At 42.2% G+C, this 20,620-nt stretch overlaps 1 protein-coding gene across 6 annotated transcripts in view; it reads right to left on the reverse strand.

Moving 5' to 3' along the window:
* Nucleotides 1–20,620, reverse strand: part of Uggt (UDP-glucose-glycoprotein glucosyltransferase) — a 218,079-nt gene that overhangs the window by 13,079 nt on the left and 184,380 nt on the right. For 2 of the 6 annotated variants that reach the window (XM_075682274.1, XM_075682272.1), the window contains 10 exons: nucleotides 19,895–19,980; nucleotides 19,434–19,518; nucleotides 18,027–18,112; nucleotides 16,067–16,126; nucleotides 13,398–13,415; nucleotides 12,801–12,902; nucleotides 11,046–11,130; nucleotides 5,747–5,856; nucleotides 2,991–3,063; nucleotides 1,315–1,418 (listed from right to left, as the gene is read on the reverse strand). In XM_075682274.1, coding sequence (XP_075538389.1) covers nucleotides 1,315–1,418; nucleotides 2,991–3,063; nucleotides 5,747–5,856; nucleotides 11,046–11,130; nucleotides 12,801–12,902; nucleotides 13,398–13,415; nucleotides 16,067–16,126; nucleotides 18,027–18,112; nucleotides 19,434–19,518; nucleotides 19,895–19,980 — 809 coding nt within the window. The remainder of the gene's footprint in view (nucleotides 1–1,314; nucleotides 1,419–2,990; nucleotides 3,064–5,746; nucleotides 5,857–11,045; nucleotides 11,131–12,800; nucleotides 12,903–13,397; nucleotides 13,416–16,066; nucleotides 16,127–18,026; nucleotides 18,113–19,433; nucleotides 19,519–19,894; nucleotides 19,981–20,620) is intronic. The other 4 variants (XM_075682275.1, XM_075682273.1, XM_075682276.1 and 1 more) reach the window with 3 other exon arrangements.

The following is a 20,620-nucleotide window of genomic DNA, read 5'->3' on the forward strand; positions in this document are numbered from 1 at the left end:
GCTAGAAGCACAAGGCTACAGAAATCAGCTCATTTCACGTTCAAGCGCTGACTCAATTCACACACACACTCTTTGTAGGTCACAGCTGTGCTTGCTTGCACCATAAAGTTTTGGCACACTGGCAGTCGCAATAGTAGAACTAGGTTGAATAAGCAGTCACTTCAATCCAGACAAAGAAAACTTTGTTCCTTACGTGAGACTGTGGCTACCTGCATTCATGCACTGACTGGAAGTCCCTCTGAAGCATCCTCCGCTAGAGAAATTATAGCCTCCATGATGTCACAGCATACATGCTTAGCGATACAGTAGAGGCTTGTTAATTCAGCAAATCAGACAAGTCATACTTGCCATGTCGTCTTGACAATAGTATACAACACTCTATGACATAAAATGCTTATTATTTTTAACGTGTTTGGCCACACAGTTGGCTAATTTTAATGTGCCTCAGTACCAGTGCAGTACCAGTGCAGAGCAGTGCAAAAATGTGCCAACTGAAATGAAGTGACACAGCATGCACAGCTATGATGACTTTTCATCAAGAAAATGCAACAACACTTCGCACTTCTTTTTTTTTTTCCATTTCTTGTACCATGAGTGTGTGGAACCAGCTGCAATAATAAGTCAGAAAAAATTTTTAATTTTATTCATTTCTTGTGCTGGGTAAGACTATGGTGCACTGTGAAAGACACCACAGAAATTGCTGAAGAATAGTATGACAGGCACTTTCAATGCAACTTGCGTGCCAACACTGAATTCACAGGCTGCACTGATGGGTAATTATTTTGCTGGCCAGTTCACTGATGACGAAATAAGTGGAAGAAGTACTTATTTGGATGAATATATGCATGTTGCATTGCTATCGCTGCAGTTGTATGAACAAAGTAGTGAGGTTAACTGGGTGTGGAGTTGGTAATTCACATTTGCACTTGAAAATCCACACTACAGAAACGGCAGGAGGTTGTGAGGCCTTCATTCCGAACAATTGTATGTGGGTTCTCCCAGTGAATTGTGAGCGCTGAATTATTCACACCAACTTAGGAAAATTGCAAATTCTGAACGGCTAAACGAACTTGCAGAATGATAAAATTTTGCAAACTTGCAATCTGACATTTGAAGTTTCAATGTTTATAAATTGATATTGCAAAATGAATTTGAAATTGCTAAAACGCAAACGGGTAATGGATTTCAACATGTGCTGGTACATGAACATTTTCTTTGTCCATTCAATAATTCAGCACACTCGGATAATCGAACATTTTTTCCAGGCCTATATCTGAATGCACCCACTTCGGCTGTATTGGAAGCTGCACTAACCTGTAACCGTCCATGTCCTTACGGCTGTCGCAGAAGGGCGTGTAACCGTATGGGGCTCCACCAAGGTCTAGGTCCCGTAGCTCCTTCATGTCAGCCCTCACCACCTTAATTGGACGTGGCAGGAATGTTTATGGTCAGTACTGCACTGCTTGTAATTACTACAGATAGGATTCAAATATTTTTGACTAAAACAGAAAAGCAGCAATTTTTGCGCTACAAAACACCTATTTTTGTCACAATTTTTTACAGGTTTTCACAGAATTCTAAGTGTTTGACAGCCATATTAACAGATTTTGGAAAGTTGTATGCCTAAAGATGGCCAGGAATCAGAGCAATGAACACACAACTTTTGTCAATGCATAAAGAAAATGTGGAGAAGAAAAGGGATAACACACAAAAATGCACAATCTGAAGTTGCTCAGAAGAAAAATTACACAAGAGCATATCTTGTATATTTTTTTTATTATACAAGAGCACAGCACTATTAGCACCATTATCTTGCACTATTAGTGAAAGACCAAATTATCCATTTCAATGCCATTCTGAGATAAACAGTTTTTCTTTTTTTTTTTACTCCTTCTTTCTGCTCTCTCTCTCTATCAAGAGAGATTGCTGATTAAGAGGTTGCTGATTTTATTGGTGAAACTTGGGAACCATCAGGAGCACCTACTGCCCGTTGTCACCATTCTTTTCATGTTCCACTCACATCTTCACTACAATTTACGCTAAGCTCTGTCGGTCACATGCTGGCCATTGTCATCACAATGAACTCTACGAACGCACTGTCCGTGTACTGGAGCCCCAATGTTGCTGCTGCACTGGCATGCACTGATGACAAGGAACAGTCAAGTACGTAACCCAATGTCACGAGAAATGTCAGATTTTCATCTCATGTCCTCAAGATATCCGACTCTCCTTTAAATACAAGACCTTCTGTTTTCTTGACAAAATCATCACAATGCTCCAGCCACAGCACATACCAGCCTAACCATCTGACGTGGGCGTGTGGAGCAGAGCAGGAAAGCTGCCGTGGCAACTTCAATCCTGTTCTGCACCTACTCTATCTGCATGAGTGCGCTGAGGCATGGTGATTTACTTTATTAGCATTTCTTCCACTGATTGCAAAGCATATAGTACGATCAATATCTGGCAAATTAAAAAAATACCAGAAAACTGGTTCATCTGGGAGCATATTTAACAGTGAATAAAGGGGTCTAACTCAGTGTGATAATTTCTGTATTCTCTAAGATGAGTAGCTAAGTTGGGAATAGCATGAACTGGAAACATATCAATGATATTCTAATGTATGTAGTATGCATACAAAAAGCACAGAGTATCCCAAAAGAAAGAGCACAATTTCTTGAACAGCAACACAGTTCACGTCAAGACACACTACACAGCTGAAGTGACTATTACATGGTGCAATAGCAATAGCACAAGCAACATAATAGTAGTTAACCATGTGAATGTTTGACAGTAAGACATTAATTTAAAACAAAGTTTTCACTTTTGATGCACCTTATTTCGAGATAAACCCTGCAAATGGAGGCTATGCAGTGCATACATAAGACATGACAGTTAGAGATAAGATAACATGACTGTTAACCTGAAACTCAGTGCAAGTATCACTGTTCTACCACAGAAATTCAAAGAAGATTCTATAAATCATACTTCACCTGGTCAGCATCGACGAAGATGATCTTCTTCACATCCAAAGGAAACAGCACATCCAGGAACAATATTTTATACCTGTTCAAAGATGAGGACAAGAAAGCCAATGAAAACCAAAATGTAAACTTACTGTGTGAATAAACAGTGTTGTTCAATTTTTCAAGTGCACTCTATACAATTGAGGGCAGCAAACTTTGAGAAAAAGAAAGTGACATGGAATTGAGACATGCCATTTTCATACAATGATGTGTGACATTCTGTGACGAGATAACGTTTTTTACGTGTCACATATTAAAATAAAGTGTTTGCCACTTCAGTCGTAAGTGAAGTCACCATACTATTGTACTTCACTGCTGCCTTCTACAAGGTGGCCTTATATACAAGCCAGCTGTTTATTTTTTTACTCAATCACTTATGTGTATTCACTTGATGGTGTCTTCAGTCTGAGTAAGAATAATATATGACATAAAAACAGTTGTGATGCGAGGATATTAGTTTCTACCATCACACACAATTTTGTTACTTTTGTCAATCAGCACACAGTATAAGTGATAGTAGTCACAGTGGCCAATCAAAAACACAGAGCAATTTTCAGTTTGACTGAAGGCAACAGATGACAAAATGATAGGCAATGCAGGGTTTGTACAGTCGACTCTCGTTAATTCGAACTTCCGGTTTATTCGAACCGACGTTGTGGTCCCGTCAAAGTTATGCGTATTCCAATAGGTGAAAATGCCCGGTCATTCGAACATGCAAGCATCTGTGATGGTTAATTCAATGATACTGCACTCCGACAATGCTCTCAGCAGCGCGCCAAATCAAGCAGCGGCACCTCCGACTAGCATTGCTCTGACCCAGCCGTAGAGGAAAGGATTAGCAGAAACCCCTCAACAATGTGCGTGCACACACACACACACACACACACACACACACACACACACACACACACACACACACACACGCACGCACGCACGCACGCACACACGCACGCACGCACGCACGCACGCACGCACGCGCACGCACACACACACACACACACACACACACACACGAAAAGCAACAACTGTGGTGGAAATTTCACCCTCTCTCAAACAGCAAGGTCACTGTTTCTGCGTCACGTCGTAATACCCCAGTCACACTAGCGCCAAACACGTGCCGCAGGAGGGATCGGTCCTAGGCCGATTTTCGGGCCTTGCCGTGGCGGCAAGCAAGTTGCAAGCGGAGGAGACCAATAAGAGTGGCCCCTACAGTGAGGTACACGTGTGAAACTGGTATCATGGGGACCTGCTCAACTGCTCTATTTGAAGACTAACTGGTTCAGCCGGACCGCTTGTTTCGCACTATCGCATCAGCACTTGCTCGCGCTTGTTTTGGTTGGCTTGGTTGATCTCTGTTGCGCTTGTTTTTTTTACAATGACGCATCTAAACTGAGACGTCCTGATGAAAAGGTTGTTGGAGACAGTGCACCACATTCAATTCTGTACAACAAGACAGACCACGAATACAAGAATGCGAAGGCGATACCCAGTACCTCATTTTCCTTGTCTTTCGAATGCAGCAACGCCACAACAGAAGGGAGCACACCAACACAATTATGATCAGTGGCAGTGACTTCGTCATCTTGATAAGACGTGACTTGCATTAAGAACATAGGATGAAGAAGGTAAACACAGTGCCGATCTGTCAGCAGACGAAGGAAAAAAGATGCAAGCACACAGAATGGAAGCAGCAGTGGAGGCCCAGTCTGGCCTGGGCAAATCTGCTGCTACGGTGGAAGTAGGTGACAGAGGTCGTCAGTGCCATCCAGCAAGCTGGCGGGAAAGCAAATCTGCTTCCCTCCCGGCGTTCCTCGCAACTGCGCTCCCCTCGCCTTCTCTCTCAACTCCCTCATTTTCGATGGTCTGCACGCGTGCACTGGCACCGCCACCCTGCCAGGCCGGTGCCAGCTTAGCCCGCCCCTTAAAGTTTCGTTTTCTGCTGTTGTCTGGAAGCGAGCGTTGGCTGGCATGGGCAGTTTCGTGGTCCTGACTCGCAGGGTGCTTGCGCACCACGATAGTTCACAACTCACACCGTTTGTGCATCGTGCTATGGTGCACAAATACTTCAAAAACAAGTCCTTTTAATTCAAACTTCTTCCAATTTGAACAAATTTTCGAGTTCCTTCGAGTAGGAATTATTGAGATTCGACTGTATTACGTCTTACTACTTATCATCTTGCCTCCAAAATTTTGCTTTCAGAGGAGCGCAAAGCAGCAGCAACAAGCTTGGAAGCAGCTGGAACTTCAGTACAGTGCTACTATGTACGAGAATTTAAGAATGAATGGCAAATACACAGCTGTCCAACTCAGAGAACTTGTATAGATGTGCCAGCCAATTAAATTTACTCATTTCCATGATGCCAAAGCAGAGGCAAACTTCTTTCAAAACTGGAGTCTCTTGGGAACTATGTTTAGGTGCGCAGAAGCATGAAAAGCAAATGCAGTGTGGTTTTGCAGTTGGATCTTGTAACAGAACCTCAACATAAGAAAACACATTTTAATGAACTATCAGATTTAACAAGACTAATCTAAAATGTGCTTCGTCAATATCAGCTTGTAATGAATATACGCTCATAACAAATATTGAATATAACAAAGATATTTTTATGCTGTATGCAACTTCGTAATATTGAGTTTCAACTCTATTGAATACTTCGAATGTCACATAGTATAGGCAACGTAAAGAGATTAAAAGATGCCATCAGGATGCAGCACTGACTTACCCCCAAATGATGCGCTGCTTCTCGGTCTGTTGGTTGAGCCAGCGGGGCCACTTGTACTGTACTAGCTCGTACTGAAAGCCATACTCCTTGGCCATGTAAGGGAGCACGTCCTGCAGGAAATGGGTTTAACACATTTCATTCAAGGTGGCTGAAATCACTGAAGTGTGTTGCATGTCTGCCATGTGAATCAATGCTAGTTAGTATTTTTCTTTATTCTTTATACAGTGTTGAAACACTTTCTACATGAACATATACCTAGCTTGTTACTTCTGTCTTGGGATTCTATTGCAATGATATTCTAATGTGGACGCAGACGAAAGAAATAAAGACCCGAAAGAGAAATTTGTAACTTGTGCTTTGAGTGCTAATAATATGTTTTAAATATTGAGTTATGCCATTTTACTGTTGATTTATGGCTCAATTTAATGTAATCTCGAACCTCTACATAAAATTTTTAATATTTAAAGCCCTTCACTTCACCAAGGCCAAATTGGTGAAAAGCACAGACTAGTACAGTCGATCCCAGATATACAGTAGAACCTCGTTCATTAGTTCTGGAATATATATATATATATATATATATATATATATGTATAAAGACACATACTAATCGGGAAAATGTATGATCCATAGTCATTATAAAAATTGTCAGACAACTGTAGCTGACATCTACGTAACATGAAGCATTGTGCTATTTCTATTTCTATTGCACGGATATCTCATGCTTACAGCACGAGATATCCGTGTGTGCCGAGCTGGTGGGGCCCAAGTGGCCCAAGACACACTTTGCTGTTTTTGCGGCTTCTGCAAGCTTATGTTTGCACTCCTCGAAGCCGGTCTGGGTTAGCAGCTTCTTCAGGTGGAGCATTTTAGTGGGAAGTTTTGATGTGTTCACTCGGCGAGAATCGTTGCGGCACGAGACACTGACGCACATCGAGCTGTGGGGCCCCAAGATGTGCTTTGTCATTTTACTATAGCGCAGTGTTTTAAGATGGCAAAGTGAAACCAAAACGAAATTGAGTTAGTGGGCAAAGCAGAATACGACGCCGCCAAAGCGAAACTTGACGTTCGCTTAGCACCATCTGCAGCAGGGAACAGTGGTACGTTTGTATTATCGCCTATTAACCGTTTAACTGCTGTGACAAATTAAAAGGAAAAAAAAAAATAGAAGGGCGGAATTAAGTACCTGCATATTTTATGCCATTCTCTTCTAACATTTGGGGAATTTACTGCAGAAATTGCCAAAAATTCACGACGATTTAACACATCATCGGCATCAGAGGACGCTTGTTGTGATGACGAGCTATATCATCATAGGCAGTCAAGGGGTTAAAAGCACGCAGTACACTTTCAACAGCACTGTGCCACATGTGCTGTGAAACTGATAGGTGATGATGCTTATGGCAATAGGGTTCACAGTGATAGCTGTGAATGCAATGTGCGACAACCCATGAGGAGATTTGCTGGCACCAGAAGAGGAAGCTGAGGGCGTGCCTGAATTTTCATGTGACATGGGCGGGTGAGTAGAATCGCCAACCAATAATTTGGATTTAACGAGCACTGCTAAAAAGTCCGAATAATCGGGAGTTCGAAATAACAGATCTGCCTGAAAATAAGTGACTTTATTCCACAAGTGGACATAAAAGATGCGCGATATTCTCAGATTGGGTCACTTTCGGAGATGCCTTCAACTTCACGTGACTAGTGCTACGCCGTCTACAAGCGACAGTATTTCTGGCACACTGCCAAGAACACTATCTTTTGCGTGACTGGCACAAGGTGCATCAGCGTCTACGAGCGACATTATTCTTGGCACAGTGTCAAGCATGCTATATTATTACAGTGCAGAAACGCTGCCGCTCATCGATGGGCCCAGTCCAAGACATGTGAGATATCGTGAAAATAAAGGTATCTTTGAACGTGACCGTCCAAGAACACGGCCTAAGCTTGTCAATGTGTGTTACTGCATGCGCATACTGCTTGCCTTTGGCCTAGACATTCCGTGGCCGCATCTTCTAGCAATGTCTTTTATGTTACTCCTTATCACGCTTTTCGCACTTTGTCAAGGGTCAAAGCGATGCTCCTCACGCTATCAACAAGATCAGCTGGCCATGAAAAATGGATGATAAGAGTAGCACAGAATCGAGTGGAAAGCATCGCTACAAACAAGCGGGTCATATTTCAACCACTGTTACACTGTTGCTACAGATAGATGGAAATACAATCAATTCATGCACCAAATTATCATCAGCAACTACTAGACTGACTAGGCTTCGCTAGTCTCAGTATTGAAGAGTGTCAGCAACATGGCTAAAGACCACGACTGTGGTGTCACAAAATGTAAATATCGGCATTTCTGCTTGACTCGGCGGCCACATTAGCACATGGTCGTGCAGTTGGAGTCCGAATTATCACACAATGCGCTGTAAGGTGCCCAAAATTTTGGTCATCCCCATATAACATGTTCACTCGATTCTAATGTGCCTTCGATTCCAACGTGCACCCATTTTCCGTGACCAAAAAAAGGAAAGGCCCTTCACAGTACTGTGTACCTCATTAATTCATACAGAAATACAACGTTCTCTTATTTGGAAAGACAAAGATTTACTCCCAATGCGCTAAAGTTGCGATTATTAAAAAAGAAAGTCGCAGTTTCGCATTAAAGGAGAAGCATCAATTACAACAGCAAATTAGTAGACAGCAATACGAGAAGTAAGGATAGTAGTTTCGTCGGCTGTACAAATGATTAAACATTTGCTTACTAACTAAATTAACAAGCGTGGACAAGCAAACATGAACACGTCTCACTCCATTTATTATCAAAACGCTGGAGTGAAAAAGTGCAGTAGCATGAACGTGTGAATTGACCTTTGTGCAGCCTCTTGCTTCAACGTGAATTAGGTGACGAGAACACAGCGCAGTGCGCCTAGATGCGTAGACTGTCTCCATCGCAGATCATTTTCATTATAGGGGCCACGCGGCCGTGCCTAGGCATCAGCCGCTGAAGTACAACTCCTCTCCTGTTTGCACCAGTCCCGCACGCAAGTTTAGAGAACTCCAAATGCCCGTGATGTGGCCCAATTTTTGCCCAACCCCGCACACGTGATCACTTTCCTTTGATTTGCGGCATCATGACGAATATTCAGCGTGTCTTCGCAGTCAGCACTTCCATGCTAATAAAGCAAATGCAGAAAACGGGAACACGGATGGTGGACTAACCTAAGTACACGTACTATAGCACATGGAGGAAGCTACGACAGCTAGACTCAAAGCGCGTATGGGGCAGCCATTTTGAAATGCCTATGGCAATATGGTAACACAGATTTAGGGTCACGCTCGATTCGAATGCGCACGAAATTTTTGGACCCGTCTTATCGAGAAAAAAGTGCGCGTTAGATTAGAGTAAATACGGTACAGTGAGTCTATGATGCTAGTGGGAGTGCTGCAGGGCTGTCTGAATAATCAAGCATGTCTGAATGATCGGTCGTTGACTGCACTATGGGGAAGCTGCCGTGGCGGGAGCCCAGTGCTCTTGATTGCGCATGCCTCGTGCCATTACTTGTTCATGTAGGACCTTCTAGCAACCAGAAAACATATGATCACACTTTGATGATGTAGTGAATGTTGTGCCAAAAAAAAATCAAATTTTCCAGGAGTGTCTTAACTGGTAAAAAAGATGTGCGACTGCATTGGGTCATTTTTGTGTGTTCTCGATCGTGAACCTTCGTGCCGGAAAATAGGAAACGGGATCAGGTCAATGAGGTTCTACAGTATCGAACTTGAAAGGGATTGCAAATAGTTCAATATATAGATAATTCAAAATGAAACATTGGCCTATCTGAAGCTTATCTAAAACCTCCGTATGTCTCACAGTTTCCTACGACCATGAGAAGCGACAACTTACTGATTCCTTTCTGGAAGGCTGTGCCAAATGCACAAAAGTTTGCTTATTTTTTGCACACGAATGCCAGAACTCGTTCCCACTTCAGAATGGTCTTTGACACACTAATTGTAATGATAAGCCTAAAACTCGTGGTGCACAGCCGCGAAGCCACAGTTTGCCCTGCGCGTGTTGAAGTGCTTCATATGTTTTTTTTTTTGTTCGGAATAAGGCAGAAATGGAACACAGTGCAGAAGCAAACCACATTGCGTGCATATGCGCCAAGCTGCCATCGGTGCACTTGTACAGCAAATCGCTTGTGAACGTGCTTGGTCGACATTGCAATACGCTGTTTAAATAGCCAATCTTCACACTTTGGCAATGTGTCGACCATGCAGACTCTTCTGTCAAGTTTTCGGGTTCCGAACCGACTCGATGCGCTTCCCGCTCTCCTTTCCTGTTGGAACCAGTTGTCATCGCTTCTTGTCCAGCCATCCCTTCTTGCATGCCACTCAGCACTCCGGCGCTCCATTTGTTCTCGGCCCTACCCCTCCGACTACCGTGTCGGTGACTTCAGATACTACATGCTGTGAGATTCGAAAGTGGCTTTGAGCTTGCAGAACAACCGAGCCCATTTCCACTCGGGTGTAACACTGCAAGCACGAATGAAACACACTCAGCGCAAACTGCAAGCTCGCGAATGGGTCTTGCGCACCACTGCCGCAATAATCTTTTCACGAAGTGCGTATGCGATGTGCGGTGCCTTAATTAAACCCAAACTTCAATGTAAAGACCCATCGAAGCAGGGGTCGGTGCCGAATTAGTTTTGGCCACTCACAACACCGTATAATGTCATTCGCGGGAAGTCCCTGGCATACATCAAGACCCTGACGGTGCAGACATCTCCAGTTTGGAATCCCATGCTGCTCAGTGAAAAGATAGAGTGTCATACAAGTTTCTTGTGGAACATGGATGACACAAGCATCAATTCAAGAGGCCTTTCATGTTTGTGGACCAGGGTGGTGATCTGCTCCAAATATTTTCTTTTTTCCTTTTGAGAGTTACAAAATTGTGCCTTATGTCTACGTTATGTGTCTACGTTACAAAAGTCTACGTTATGTGCACGTTTTTACATTATCTTTCAGCATGCTGCAGCACAATGCTCAGCAAGTGAGACATTGCATTAACATGGCTAATGAAGTGCTACAGTGGATCCATAGTGAAAAATTGGAGGCTAGCCTATGTAAATGGTAAAGCTTAACATTTACACATATGGAAAAACCGAGGCAAATAGATTTTGTTACAGGGTACCTTGTTCCCAATTAAATAAAAGTGCTTCCAGAGAATTACTTTATAGATATGCAACTGTTCGAATCAGTTGCTATAATGACGTTTTAGACATGAAGCATGTAAAGTCACCTTAAATGTGGGGGATAGGTAGTTTTTGAGGAACCAAAACTTGACAGGCGTCTTTGTATTCTTCAGCACACTGAGCATCATAATTCTGAAAAAAAGAAAGAGAGGGAAAGAAAACATTCAAACATTAGACACATCTATGCGTAACTGAATTCAACCTTTTTATATCACCTTACTGGTGCAGTCTAACCTTGATATAATAAATGCGGGTAGCATAACTAATCATCGGATAAAACAAACTAAAGCTTTTCTCACTGATATTGTCATGTAATTAACACATGCTTATAACAAATATCGAATATAACTAATGTAATGTAGAGTGGAATGCAACTTTGTTATAACAAGCTTAACAAGCAACACACAGAGCTCTGATAATGCAATGCCAATGTGCTATCAGCATAAATTAAAATATGAATTTCGAAGCTACTCCAAAGCATTATTTTGTTTCTAGTTTCACCTGCATTTGAAACAGTGGCTTAATTAAGATTCCAAAATGTACATTTGGGACTACTACATGCTTAGAATCTGGCTACAGAGAGATTACACACTGCACTTCCATGTAATTACGTGCAAAATGCATTTGTTGCTGTTTGCATTTAAATTTATGCTGACAGCACCTGACAAGCACACCCTTCATTTAATGCCATTTCAGTGTATTTGAAAAACCATTTGCAATGCAGTAAAATCTTGTTAATTCGAATTTCATAGGACTGGGAAAAAATGCCTGAACAAACGGAATGCTCAATTATCGAAGGTATTAAGAGAACAATAAACAAATGCTTACTACATCAATTTATTTACTGAATGAATCCACAAATCCCGTTTCCATGTTGCTCAAAAGCAGTATAGACTCTTTCCCACAACTACTGCAAACAAAACCACAGTTGCTACTGATGTGATCATGGATGACGACCGCGCAGTTCTGAACGAATGTGGCCACATGCACCCCGAGTCGAAATTAGACTACCGTTTGCCGCAACCTCGGCGGACAAAACCATGGTCGCTATCGATGCAGTCATGAATGACGAAAATTCAGTTCTGAAGGTATGTGGCCAACATGGTGTCATGTGTGCGGTAGAACGCAAAAATAAAGGCTATAAAGGGACGAAGAGGCACGAAGTGTTCCGGCATTCTTGTACAATTACCACTGATGACTATGATGATGCGAACTCCGCCGCTTTGTCTCGCTGGACGCTAGCATCACTTTTGGCCTTCTGTGGCGCTCGGCAAGCCCTGAGGGATGTCCAAATTATGTGTGACAATCCATCTGAATTAACGTGAGTTTGATGCCATTAAATGATGTGCACGCTTTCAGAGACCGGAAGACAAGTCCGAACTATCTAATTTTCTGAATGAATAATACAGGTCGAAATAATATGGCCCCCCCACCCCCTTCACTGTAGTACATAACGTAAGTTTGTTTCCAGAATTGGTCATCAGGCAAAGAAAAGAACCCTTCAATGGCAATCTGTTTGGTTCTGTGAATGGTGATAGCTCGATTCAGTGCAATAAAGGGAAATGGAACTGATTGAGCAAATGACAGTAAGAAGGCTCATCTAAAAGCCTGAGGCACGCCAGCTGTGCCTGCTAAAGCGACATGCATCGATTCGTTCGTGGGCCCCACCTCTGCGCAGTGCATTGTGTTAATTGATCATCAATCTCGCACAGTTGCCTACCAACTTCATAAAAGAGCTACGAAGCCTAACGCACCACAGTTAAAGTAACCACAAGCTAAACGCCAGTACATGTGTCACTCACCTCAAGAGTCGCTCATAGAGATGCCCCGAAGCAAGCGAAAATATGTTGATGACATCATCATGCTCTTCCTCATCTTTCTTCGCTGGCTCGCCCACAATGGAGCTAATGCGCAAGTGAAGGCGAGCAAAGAAAACATAGAGTTAGACCACTGAATGCATGAGAAATCATCTCGTTCACAGGAAAGTCCAGAAGGAACAATAAACATGCAGCAAGCAACCACACTGAGAGCCCCGGGATAAAAAAGAAAGGAGAAAAGCATGCACATAACGATAAAAAGCTTTTTGAGGTTTTTGGGAAAGAGAGCAACACAGCACACAAGCATCATAACAACAAGGTGGTCCTGACTTTGGGTGAAAAGCCAACAGAGAGCAGCACATCACATGCACAGACAAAAGCGCTGCAGCCACTGAAAGCTGCACACTGCCGGTTTCCTTTTTCCTTTTTCCCACCCCAGTGCAATGTAAGAGAAAAAGAAAGTTTCTTGCATAGTGCAGACGGCAAAGCGGCATCCAACACAGAAAGCAGCCGCATCAGCAGCAGCAGGTTAGTTGCAAGCTGCTTGCTCAGGTTAGATGCCAGGCAAGGAAAGTATCTCACCTATCACCGAAAAGCTCTCTGGAAATGTGAAGGCAAGACAGTTGGGTTTCGGTTAGGTGCAGTAAAACTTTGCATTAGCGTAGGTACTGGCAGAAAGTAGGCATGGTACTGAGCAGCATTTGTAAGCGTACAACCACGTGACAGACAAGAAAGCACTGTCTGCAGGACCAACAGAATGCGTTCCTCAATGAATGCGTGCTGACGGTCAGAGAATGCTCTGAGCTTACACCATAAGCAGATTTTGTGCAGGACCAATAATTTATTTTTTATCAATTGAGCCCACGAGAAAGCTTCCTGAATAATAACTACAGTTGACTTCTGTTAATTTGACCCTGACGGTATGGATGACACTGAATGAATTATGCAGCAGGTCGAATTAAACAACACGCAGAAAAAAAAAAAAAAGGCAAAACACAACGCTGATTCATTTGGCAGTTATTTGCCTGATTGTAATGCACCCCAAGATAAAATACACTCCCACTTTCTATGCGTACAAAGTCGAAATCTAACACGCATTCAATTTCTTAGCCAGAAAAATGGGCAAGGGTCTGACTCGCATTGCGCAATGGGCGGCAGGAATTCTGAAGTCAGCTTTGCCGCAAGACTGTAAAGTTAGGCGGTAAAGCATACAAATGATATTTTGGGTTCGTGTCCGATCGCACCATGCGGGCAATCTTCAACCCAATTGGTTAAAGAAAAAAAAAAAAGAAGAAGAAGAAAAGAAGGGATCGTTAGAATCCGGTAAATACCATAAAGAAACATTGTAAGCTACCATTATTGCTCGAAAATGTTCCTAGGGCAGATCGAAAATAGCTTTTTTCGATGGGAAATTGACATGCGTTTTATACTTTCAATGTCCCCTAATTTCCGCAGAGACATGCTGCCACTAATGGGGTTGCTACTGGGGTCACTGTAGGGTTCAGTCATGCAAATGCCAACTGGTCAAGCTTGAATTATCTGGCGAAGGCCAATTTTAGGTTCAAAATATAGAAAGTTTGGGCCCACAGAAACACATGGGTGCCAGCTGGGACCTTGGGTCAGAATCGAATCAATCGAAAAATCAAATTAACCAGAGTCGAATTAATGGAAGCCTACTGTAGTTTACTACAGGCAGTAAATAATAAATAATTGACTGAACTAATAACCTAGTGTATGTGCATGAGAAAGGCTGATTAGTACTTCAAGAACTTGTTCGATAGAAGAAGCCCGCTTTTAAGGTGCATGAAGGATTGTCAAACAGTGTTCAAAAGAGAAAAAAATTTGTGCGGCTGCTTCTTGTGTGGTCTTTTGTGGATGCCATTTCCTCCATCATTTAATGTGCCCCTAAATTAGTGAATATCAGGGTGGTTTGTCACAAGGGTTGTTTACAATGTTCCTTCTTGTCATGATTAAAACACTGACAGGGAGTAAAAGGGTGCAAAGGTGTATGCAAATCAAGCCAACTGCTGAAAGCAGAATTTTGACTTGGGCCTGAAATTTTGCACAAGAACTGCCAAAAATCATTAGAACTATAAGAAAACTTCATGAAAACGATTTACAACTTCTACACTCCAAGAACAAATAGTGCAGTTCTGTAAAATGCGCCTATGAGAGCATTTTAAGCAAACAAATACGATGCATTATCTTCTAGCTTGCATAAAAGATAGATTTCATGTAATTTTTTACAGAAGCTTGATTCACATATTATTAGCATATGACAAGGGGAAGTATATTCCTTTTGCCTACTTTGGATATTATAACTTATGCAGATGGTAGCATTGTAACATGTCTTGATTGAAGTTGTGAGCCTGATGCAGTTTTAACAAATGTTTGCTGATATTGGCAGCTTTCTTTACAAAAACATTAAGCCTAATAAAAATATTTACTCCCAGCAGTCAGTAGGATTTCACTTTCTCCTTTAAGATTAAGAAGCTTCATTAAAACTGGTTCAATGAAAGCCAAGCAAAACAACTTCCCCGTTCTGGTGACTTGAGATGGGAACTCCCAGAGATAAAGCTTTTCTTCCTCTTAAATTTGTATATTTGCAACCTCGTGATGGCCACCTCACAGTCCCTTTCATGGTTACTGTGGACCGTAGCCTACAACCAAGGCAATGGTATCATCATCATCGTCATCGTTATCATCATCATCATCCTATCTTTATGTCTACTGCCCAGGATGAAGGCCTCTCCCAGTGATCGTTGATTACCCTGTCTTGCGCTAGCTGATACCAACTTGCACCTGCAAATTTCCTAATTTCATCACCCCACCTGTTTTGCTGCTGTCCTTGACTGCGCTTCCTTTCTCTAGGCGCCCATTCTGTAACTCTAATCATCCACCGATTACCTGCCCTATGCATTACAACTAAGACAATGTGTTAGCTCTCAAATGAGCACACAGCCAAGGCAACACATCTGCTCCCAAACGATTGTGCAAACAAGCAAGGCCTGGTGTGTTGTGTCTAGAGTAATGTCAAGTGGTGGCAAGTGGAGTGTGCTCAACTGTCACCAACAAAGTCAGGACCACCCTCTGCAAAGAATAAGCTCAGATTAAAAAAAAAAAAAATCTCCCTGGAGACACAGACAAAAAACAACCCAGAGAGGGACAGCAATGCTCGCGGCTGGCAATGCAGAAGACACTCTCATGAGCTCGCTTCTGAGCACAAGAATGAGCAGAGAAAGCTGGCTGACCTGTAGACTGCTCTGCCTATCTGCCTCCACTCCGTTAATAAGCCGCCAACTATAGGTATTCTGTTTACGAGAGAGAGAGAAAGGGAAACAAAAAAAAGAGCGCACAGGAAGGAGATGCTTTTGCAACGCCTGGGTGCTGCAACCATGTTACGCAAACTCCAAGCAAGCTGTACAATATGTGTCTATTCAGCAGGCAACAAGCTGCCACCACTCAGAGGCACTAAACACGGTGACATGCACCAGAAGTCTAGAGTTGTGAGGGGAGAAAAAAAAAAAAGAAAGCTGGTAGAATCCAGTAACTTGTTGATTCTATTAACTCAATTATTGCGAACCAGCAGTTGTGCAATGATCCTGGCTGCAGCTGTCCACTGTACAATCCAATGACGAGTGTCTCCTTTTTCCGTGGTGGCATAATGCCCTGATAGTGAGAGCCAGCATGAAGCTTTCCTTTAAGACTCATCTGTAACCCACACCCATTGTACCAAAACTCTTTGCTACCTATAGTGCATCATTCTGCATAACTCAAGGAATCCGGTCAGGCCGGCATGGACACAATCAGCCCATTTTCTAGCTTATCACTATAGAAGATGGGCGCAGTCAAAGGCTGCCGTGGAGTGGTTAGATTGTTCAAAGTCACAAAAGCACTGGTTCGATTCGCCGCAATAACATGCAATTATGTTTTGTAAGAATTATTTGACATTCTTATATAAAAATTTTAAGCTCAGGCCATTCTCTAGCTCACAACTGCTGTTCACAGAAAAAGTATGGAAGGTCCTTTGTGGTACAAGTGTACCTGAAGATCCTAATGTTTCTTTCTAAGGTTTGGGCATCAAGTCGGGCTTAATGCTTATATCATCCCTTAAGCAGGAGGAATTGGTGCCTTCAGAGCTGTGGGACTTGCTGCCGAGCTGCAGCACCATTGTGCTGTGTGTGGTTGGTGTGATAAGCTCGAATGATCATTTAACCAATGATCATTTAAGAGCACCCGCAAGGAAGCAAAGCAATATTAAGCTGTCACTGCATTAGTTATTGGCTTATTAGTTACTGACCTGGTAAGGCATATATTCACACACACACATACATATGAAAAGAAAGAGCACTGTAGCTTCACTGAATGCTGGTACGCACACACAAGTCAGAAGGCACACACAAATCTTGTCCTAGTCATGTTTACAACACTTGAAAAACGCTATCAAATTTCCTAGAAAAGCAGAGAGTCTGCTACACTATGCTTGCACACAAAACACTTGGTTGACATTTTCCTGGTCCGTGCAGCATTAGTGGTTTTCACACACAATAAATAAAGCCATAAAAATAAAGAAAAGAAGAAATAATAATTTAAAAAAATAAAGACTTGCAGAACTGAACAAGTGCAACAAAGCGATTTGGGAAAGCCTACTCTTCAAAGTTGTAAACAAAGAGCAAATGGCATGACCAAGTGCCACAATAGCAAAGCTGCACATCAATTCTACTTTCCACTTGAACATATAGTACGACATGAACACAGTATGACTAGATCTGTGCACCTTACTTCAGGTACCCAATACCTACAGACGAAACATGACCTAGCCTATATTCCATATGATGGGCATTGTGCGAGAAATTTTAATGCATTGCAGCCTTTTTCTTTTCGTTCTGACAACATGGACGAAAAACTGTGAATTCAGCAACATGTTCTGGCTCAAGTTATCAGCAACCTGATACTGTGCTCAAGCTTTCTGAAAATGCCCAAATACATGAAAAAAAAAAATAATAAATGCCTACTCATCTCTACTGAACAGAAAAAGAAAAGAGAGCCAATTGAGTGCAGTTAACACGATGACTAAAGGTTTCTCAGCAGGCATACATTGAGGAGGCATTCAGTTGGGATTACACCACACAAAGTATCAACAAACGCAAATTATTCACTACGTGGCTGAAACATGTGCCCAACCAAAATGAGTAGAAAAAATACACTCACTGTGACAATGAACTCCACAGATCATTTTCATCCTCACTTCCATCAGAAAGCAAGTCCTCACTTTGCTTTCCAGGCTTCTTGCCAACCTAGTGGAACAGGCAGCTCACGTTACGTGTCACGCTACATAAAGCATCACATTAAGTGCACTTTACAATGAATTCAAAAATAAAAGCGGCCTTCATGCTTCTAAGCTGTGTGTATAACATTTGTTACATATTAGCCGAAAACATGATTTGAAAAACCGGTTAGTTGCAACACAACAGTGGTGAGAAGTGAAATATCCTGTTCAGTCTAATGTGAACTAAGTCAACTTCTGTTAATTTGACCCTGATGGTATCGACGAGAGATTGAATTTACCGGTAGGTCTAATTAAGCAAGATGCAGAAAAAAGAAACGTCAAAATGCACCACCAATTGATTTGGCAGTGTTTTCCCAATACTAACACGCCCCCGAATAAGACGCGTGCCCCCTTTCTATGTGTCCGTAGCAGAAAACTAATGTAGAGATGTCACTAAAGCTTTTAAACACAAAACAAATCTAACCACCACCCGATTTTGTGGAAAGAAAAATGGGCACGGGTCTAATATGTGTTGCAGAGTGGCAGACGGTTTTTTAAATCAGCTTTGCCGCACGGTTTTGAAGTCATCTTCGCCGTGCAGCCGTGTTATGCGGCAAAGCATACAAACACCGCAAACGCGGTTTTTGGACTAATTTCCATGGCAAAAAAAGAAAAAGAAGAGGCATGCATTAGAATCGGGTAAATACCGTAATCAGACATCGTGAGCTGCTATAATTGCTTGAAAATATTCCTAGGACAGGCTTAAAACAGGCATTTTCAACAGGAGATGACGTGTTCCCATGCATTCATTGTACCCTAAGCTCTGCTGAGACATATGCTGCTACTACAGGAGTCGCTACTGGAGTCACTATAATGAATAGGTGCATGCATGCTGACTGGTCAACTACACATTATTGGGTGGAGGGCAATTTTAGGATTGAAATAATGATAGCTTGAGAACATTTAAATGCATGGCCGCTAGTCAAGATCTTCCATCTGGATCGAATTAACCAAAAAATTGAATTATCCGAAGTCTATTTTGCGGAAGTATACTATACCAGCTAGTTGACCCTTATGCAATAAGATAATCAGGCAACTCTTAGTGGGGGACACCGGAAACCTCCATGCACTTTTGTTTTTGAAAAAAGAAAGAAAAGCTTGCATGATGCCAATATATATATATGAATTGAAAGGCACTAGAATGACTTGGTTAAGCAGCATGAAGACAATTCAGGCACAATGTAGCAAAGAACAGAAACTGGGCAATGAATAAGCTTAATCACTACTGCAAATTACAGTTTGTGATTTTTCTACATGATGTAAACACATGATGGTATCGTGCTACTTACTTTCACTTTCAGAACATGGCTTCTGAAGCTGTTGATTACGACTAGAACATCACTTGAGTCCTGTGGAGAATCGGTGTTTTCATGGCTGCCAAGAAAAAACAAATACAGTTCAGAAGACGCATCAAAACTGAAACTAAGCGTTAAAGAAGGCATTTCACTCTGACTGAAGAGTGCAAAGGTTTGTTTAACTTGGCATTTTGTTTGTTGTCTAAACATGATCCCAACCACTGCAGAAAGCACAAAGATGGGCTACTGTGGCAGCTCAAAGGGTAAGGAACACATCACGGTTGAGGCTCATAGAAACTTGACTGCAAGCATACTTTCAGTTTAATCCTGTTGGGACTTCCAGATATAGCTTCGCCTATGTCTCATTCTGAAACTTCTTCCCTGCTAACTGTCCTACGATGTGTAGGAAAAATGAAGTGAGTGCGCAGTGTACCAGCTTTGAACCAAGCACTCACCTTGTGATGTCATAAAGCTCACTGGAGCGCCCTGGTCTCAGGCGCAGAGTCCAAGTACCAGGGTTAGCCTTCAGCTGAAAGTAACCCTAGCAAGCAAAAAGTGGACAGAAAAAAAAAAGAAGGAAAAGCGATGAGTGTTTATTGCTCAGCCCCACAAGAAAGAGACGGGTTCACATGTAAGACTGACACACAAAATATCACGCGGACTCAGAATCTGAAAGAAAGCAACTTAGCAGGTCACAGTGGAATAGTCCATGACAAGTTTTACATGAGGAAAAAATTCAGTGGAGATTTAGTGGTAAACACAAGACAGATGCGTTGGCATTACGTCACACCTCTTTGAGGTCCCCGATCCATTATTTAAACTATGTTCATCACATTGAAAAGTGTTGCTCAGGGGCTCACTAGACATACGTCCTATCTCTTTGAGGAGCGAAGTGCAACTGACGCGGGTCTGGAGAAGACCACTGTCAGTTGCATTATAGCTATACAATAAAACCTTGTTAATTCAGATTTACGGGACCAAAAATGGCCGAATTAACTGAGTGTCAAATTATTAAGGGTATCAAGAAAACAAATAAATGCTTGCTACACCAATCCGCTTTTATTTACTAAATAATTTTGCCACTCCTGCTTCTATTTCGCACAAAACCAATGCAAAAATGGCGATTCTTATCATCTCGTGACTGATTAGTGCTCACAGTGGCGAGGGTCCTGCAAATTCGT

This window comes from Dermacentor variabilis, chromosome 2, assembly GCF_050947875.1.
Source record: "Dermacentor variabilis isolate Ectoservices chromosome 2, ASM5094787v1, whole genome shotgun sequence".
NCBI lineage: Eukaryota > Metazoa > Arthropoda > Arachnida > Ixodida > Ixodidae > Dermacentor > Dermacentor variabilis.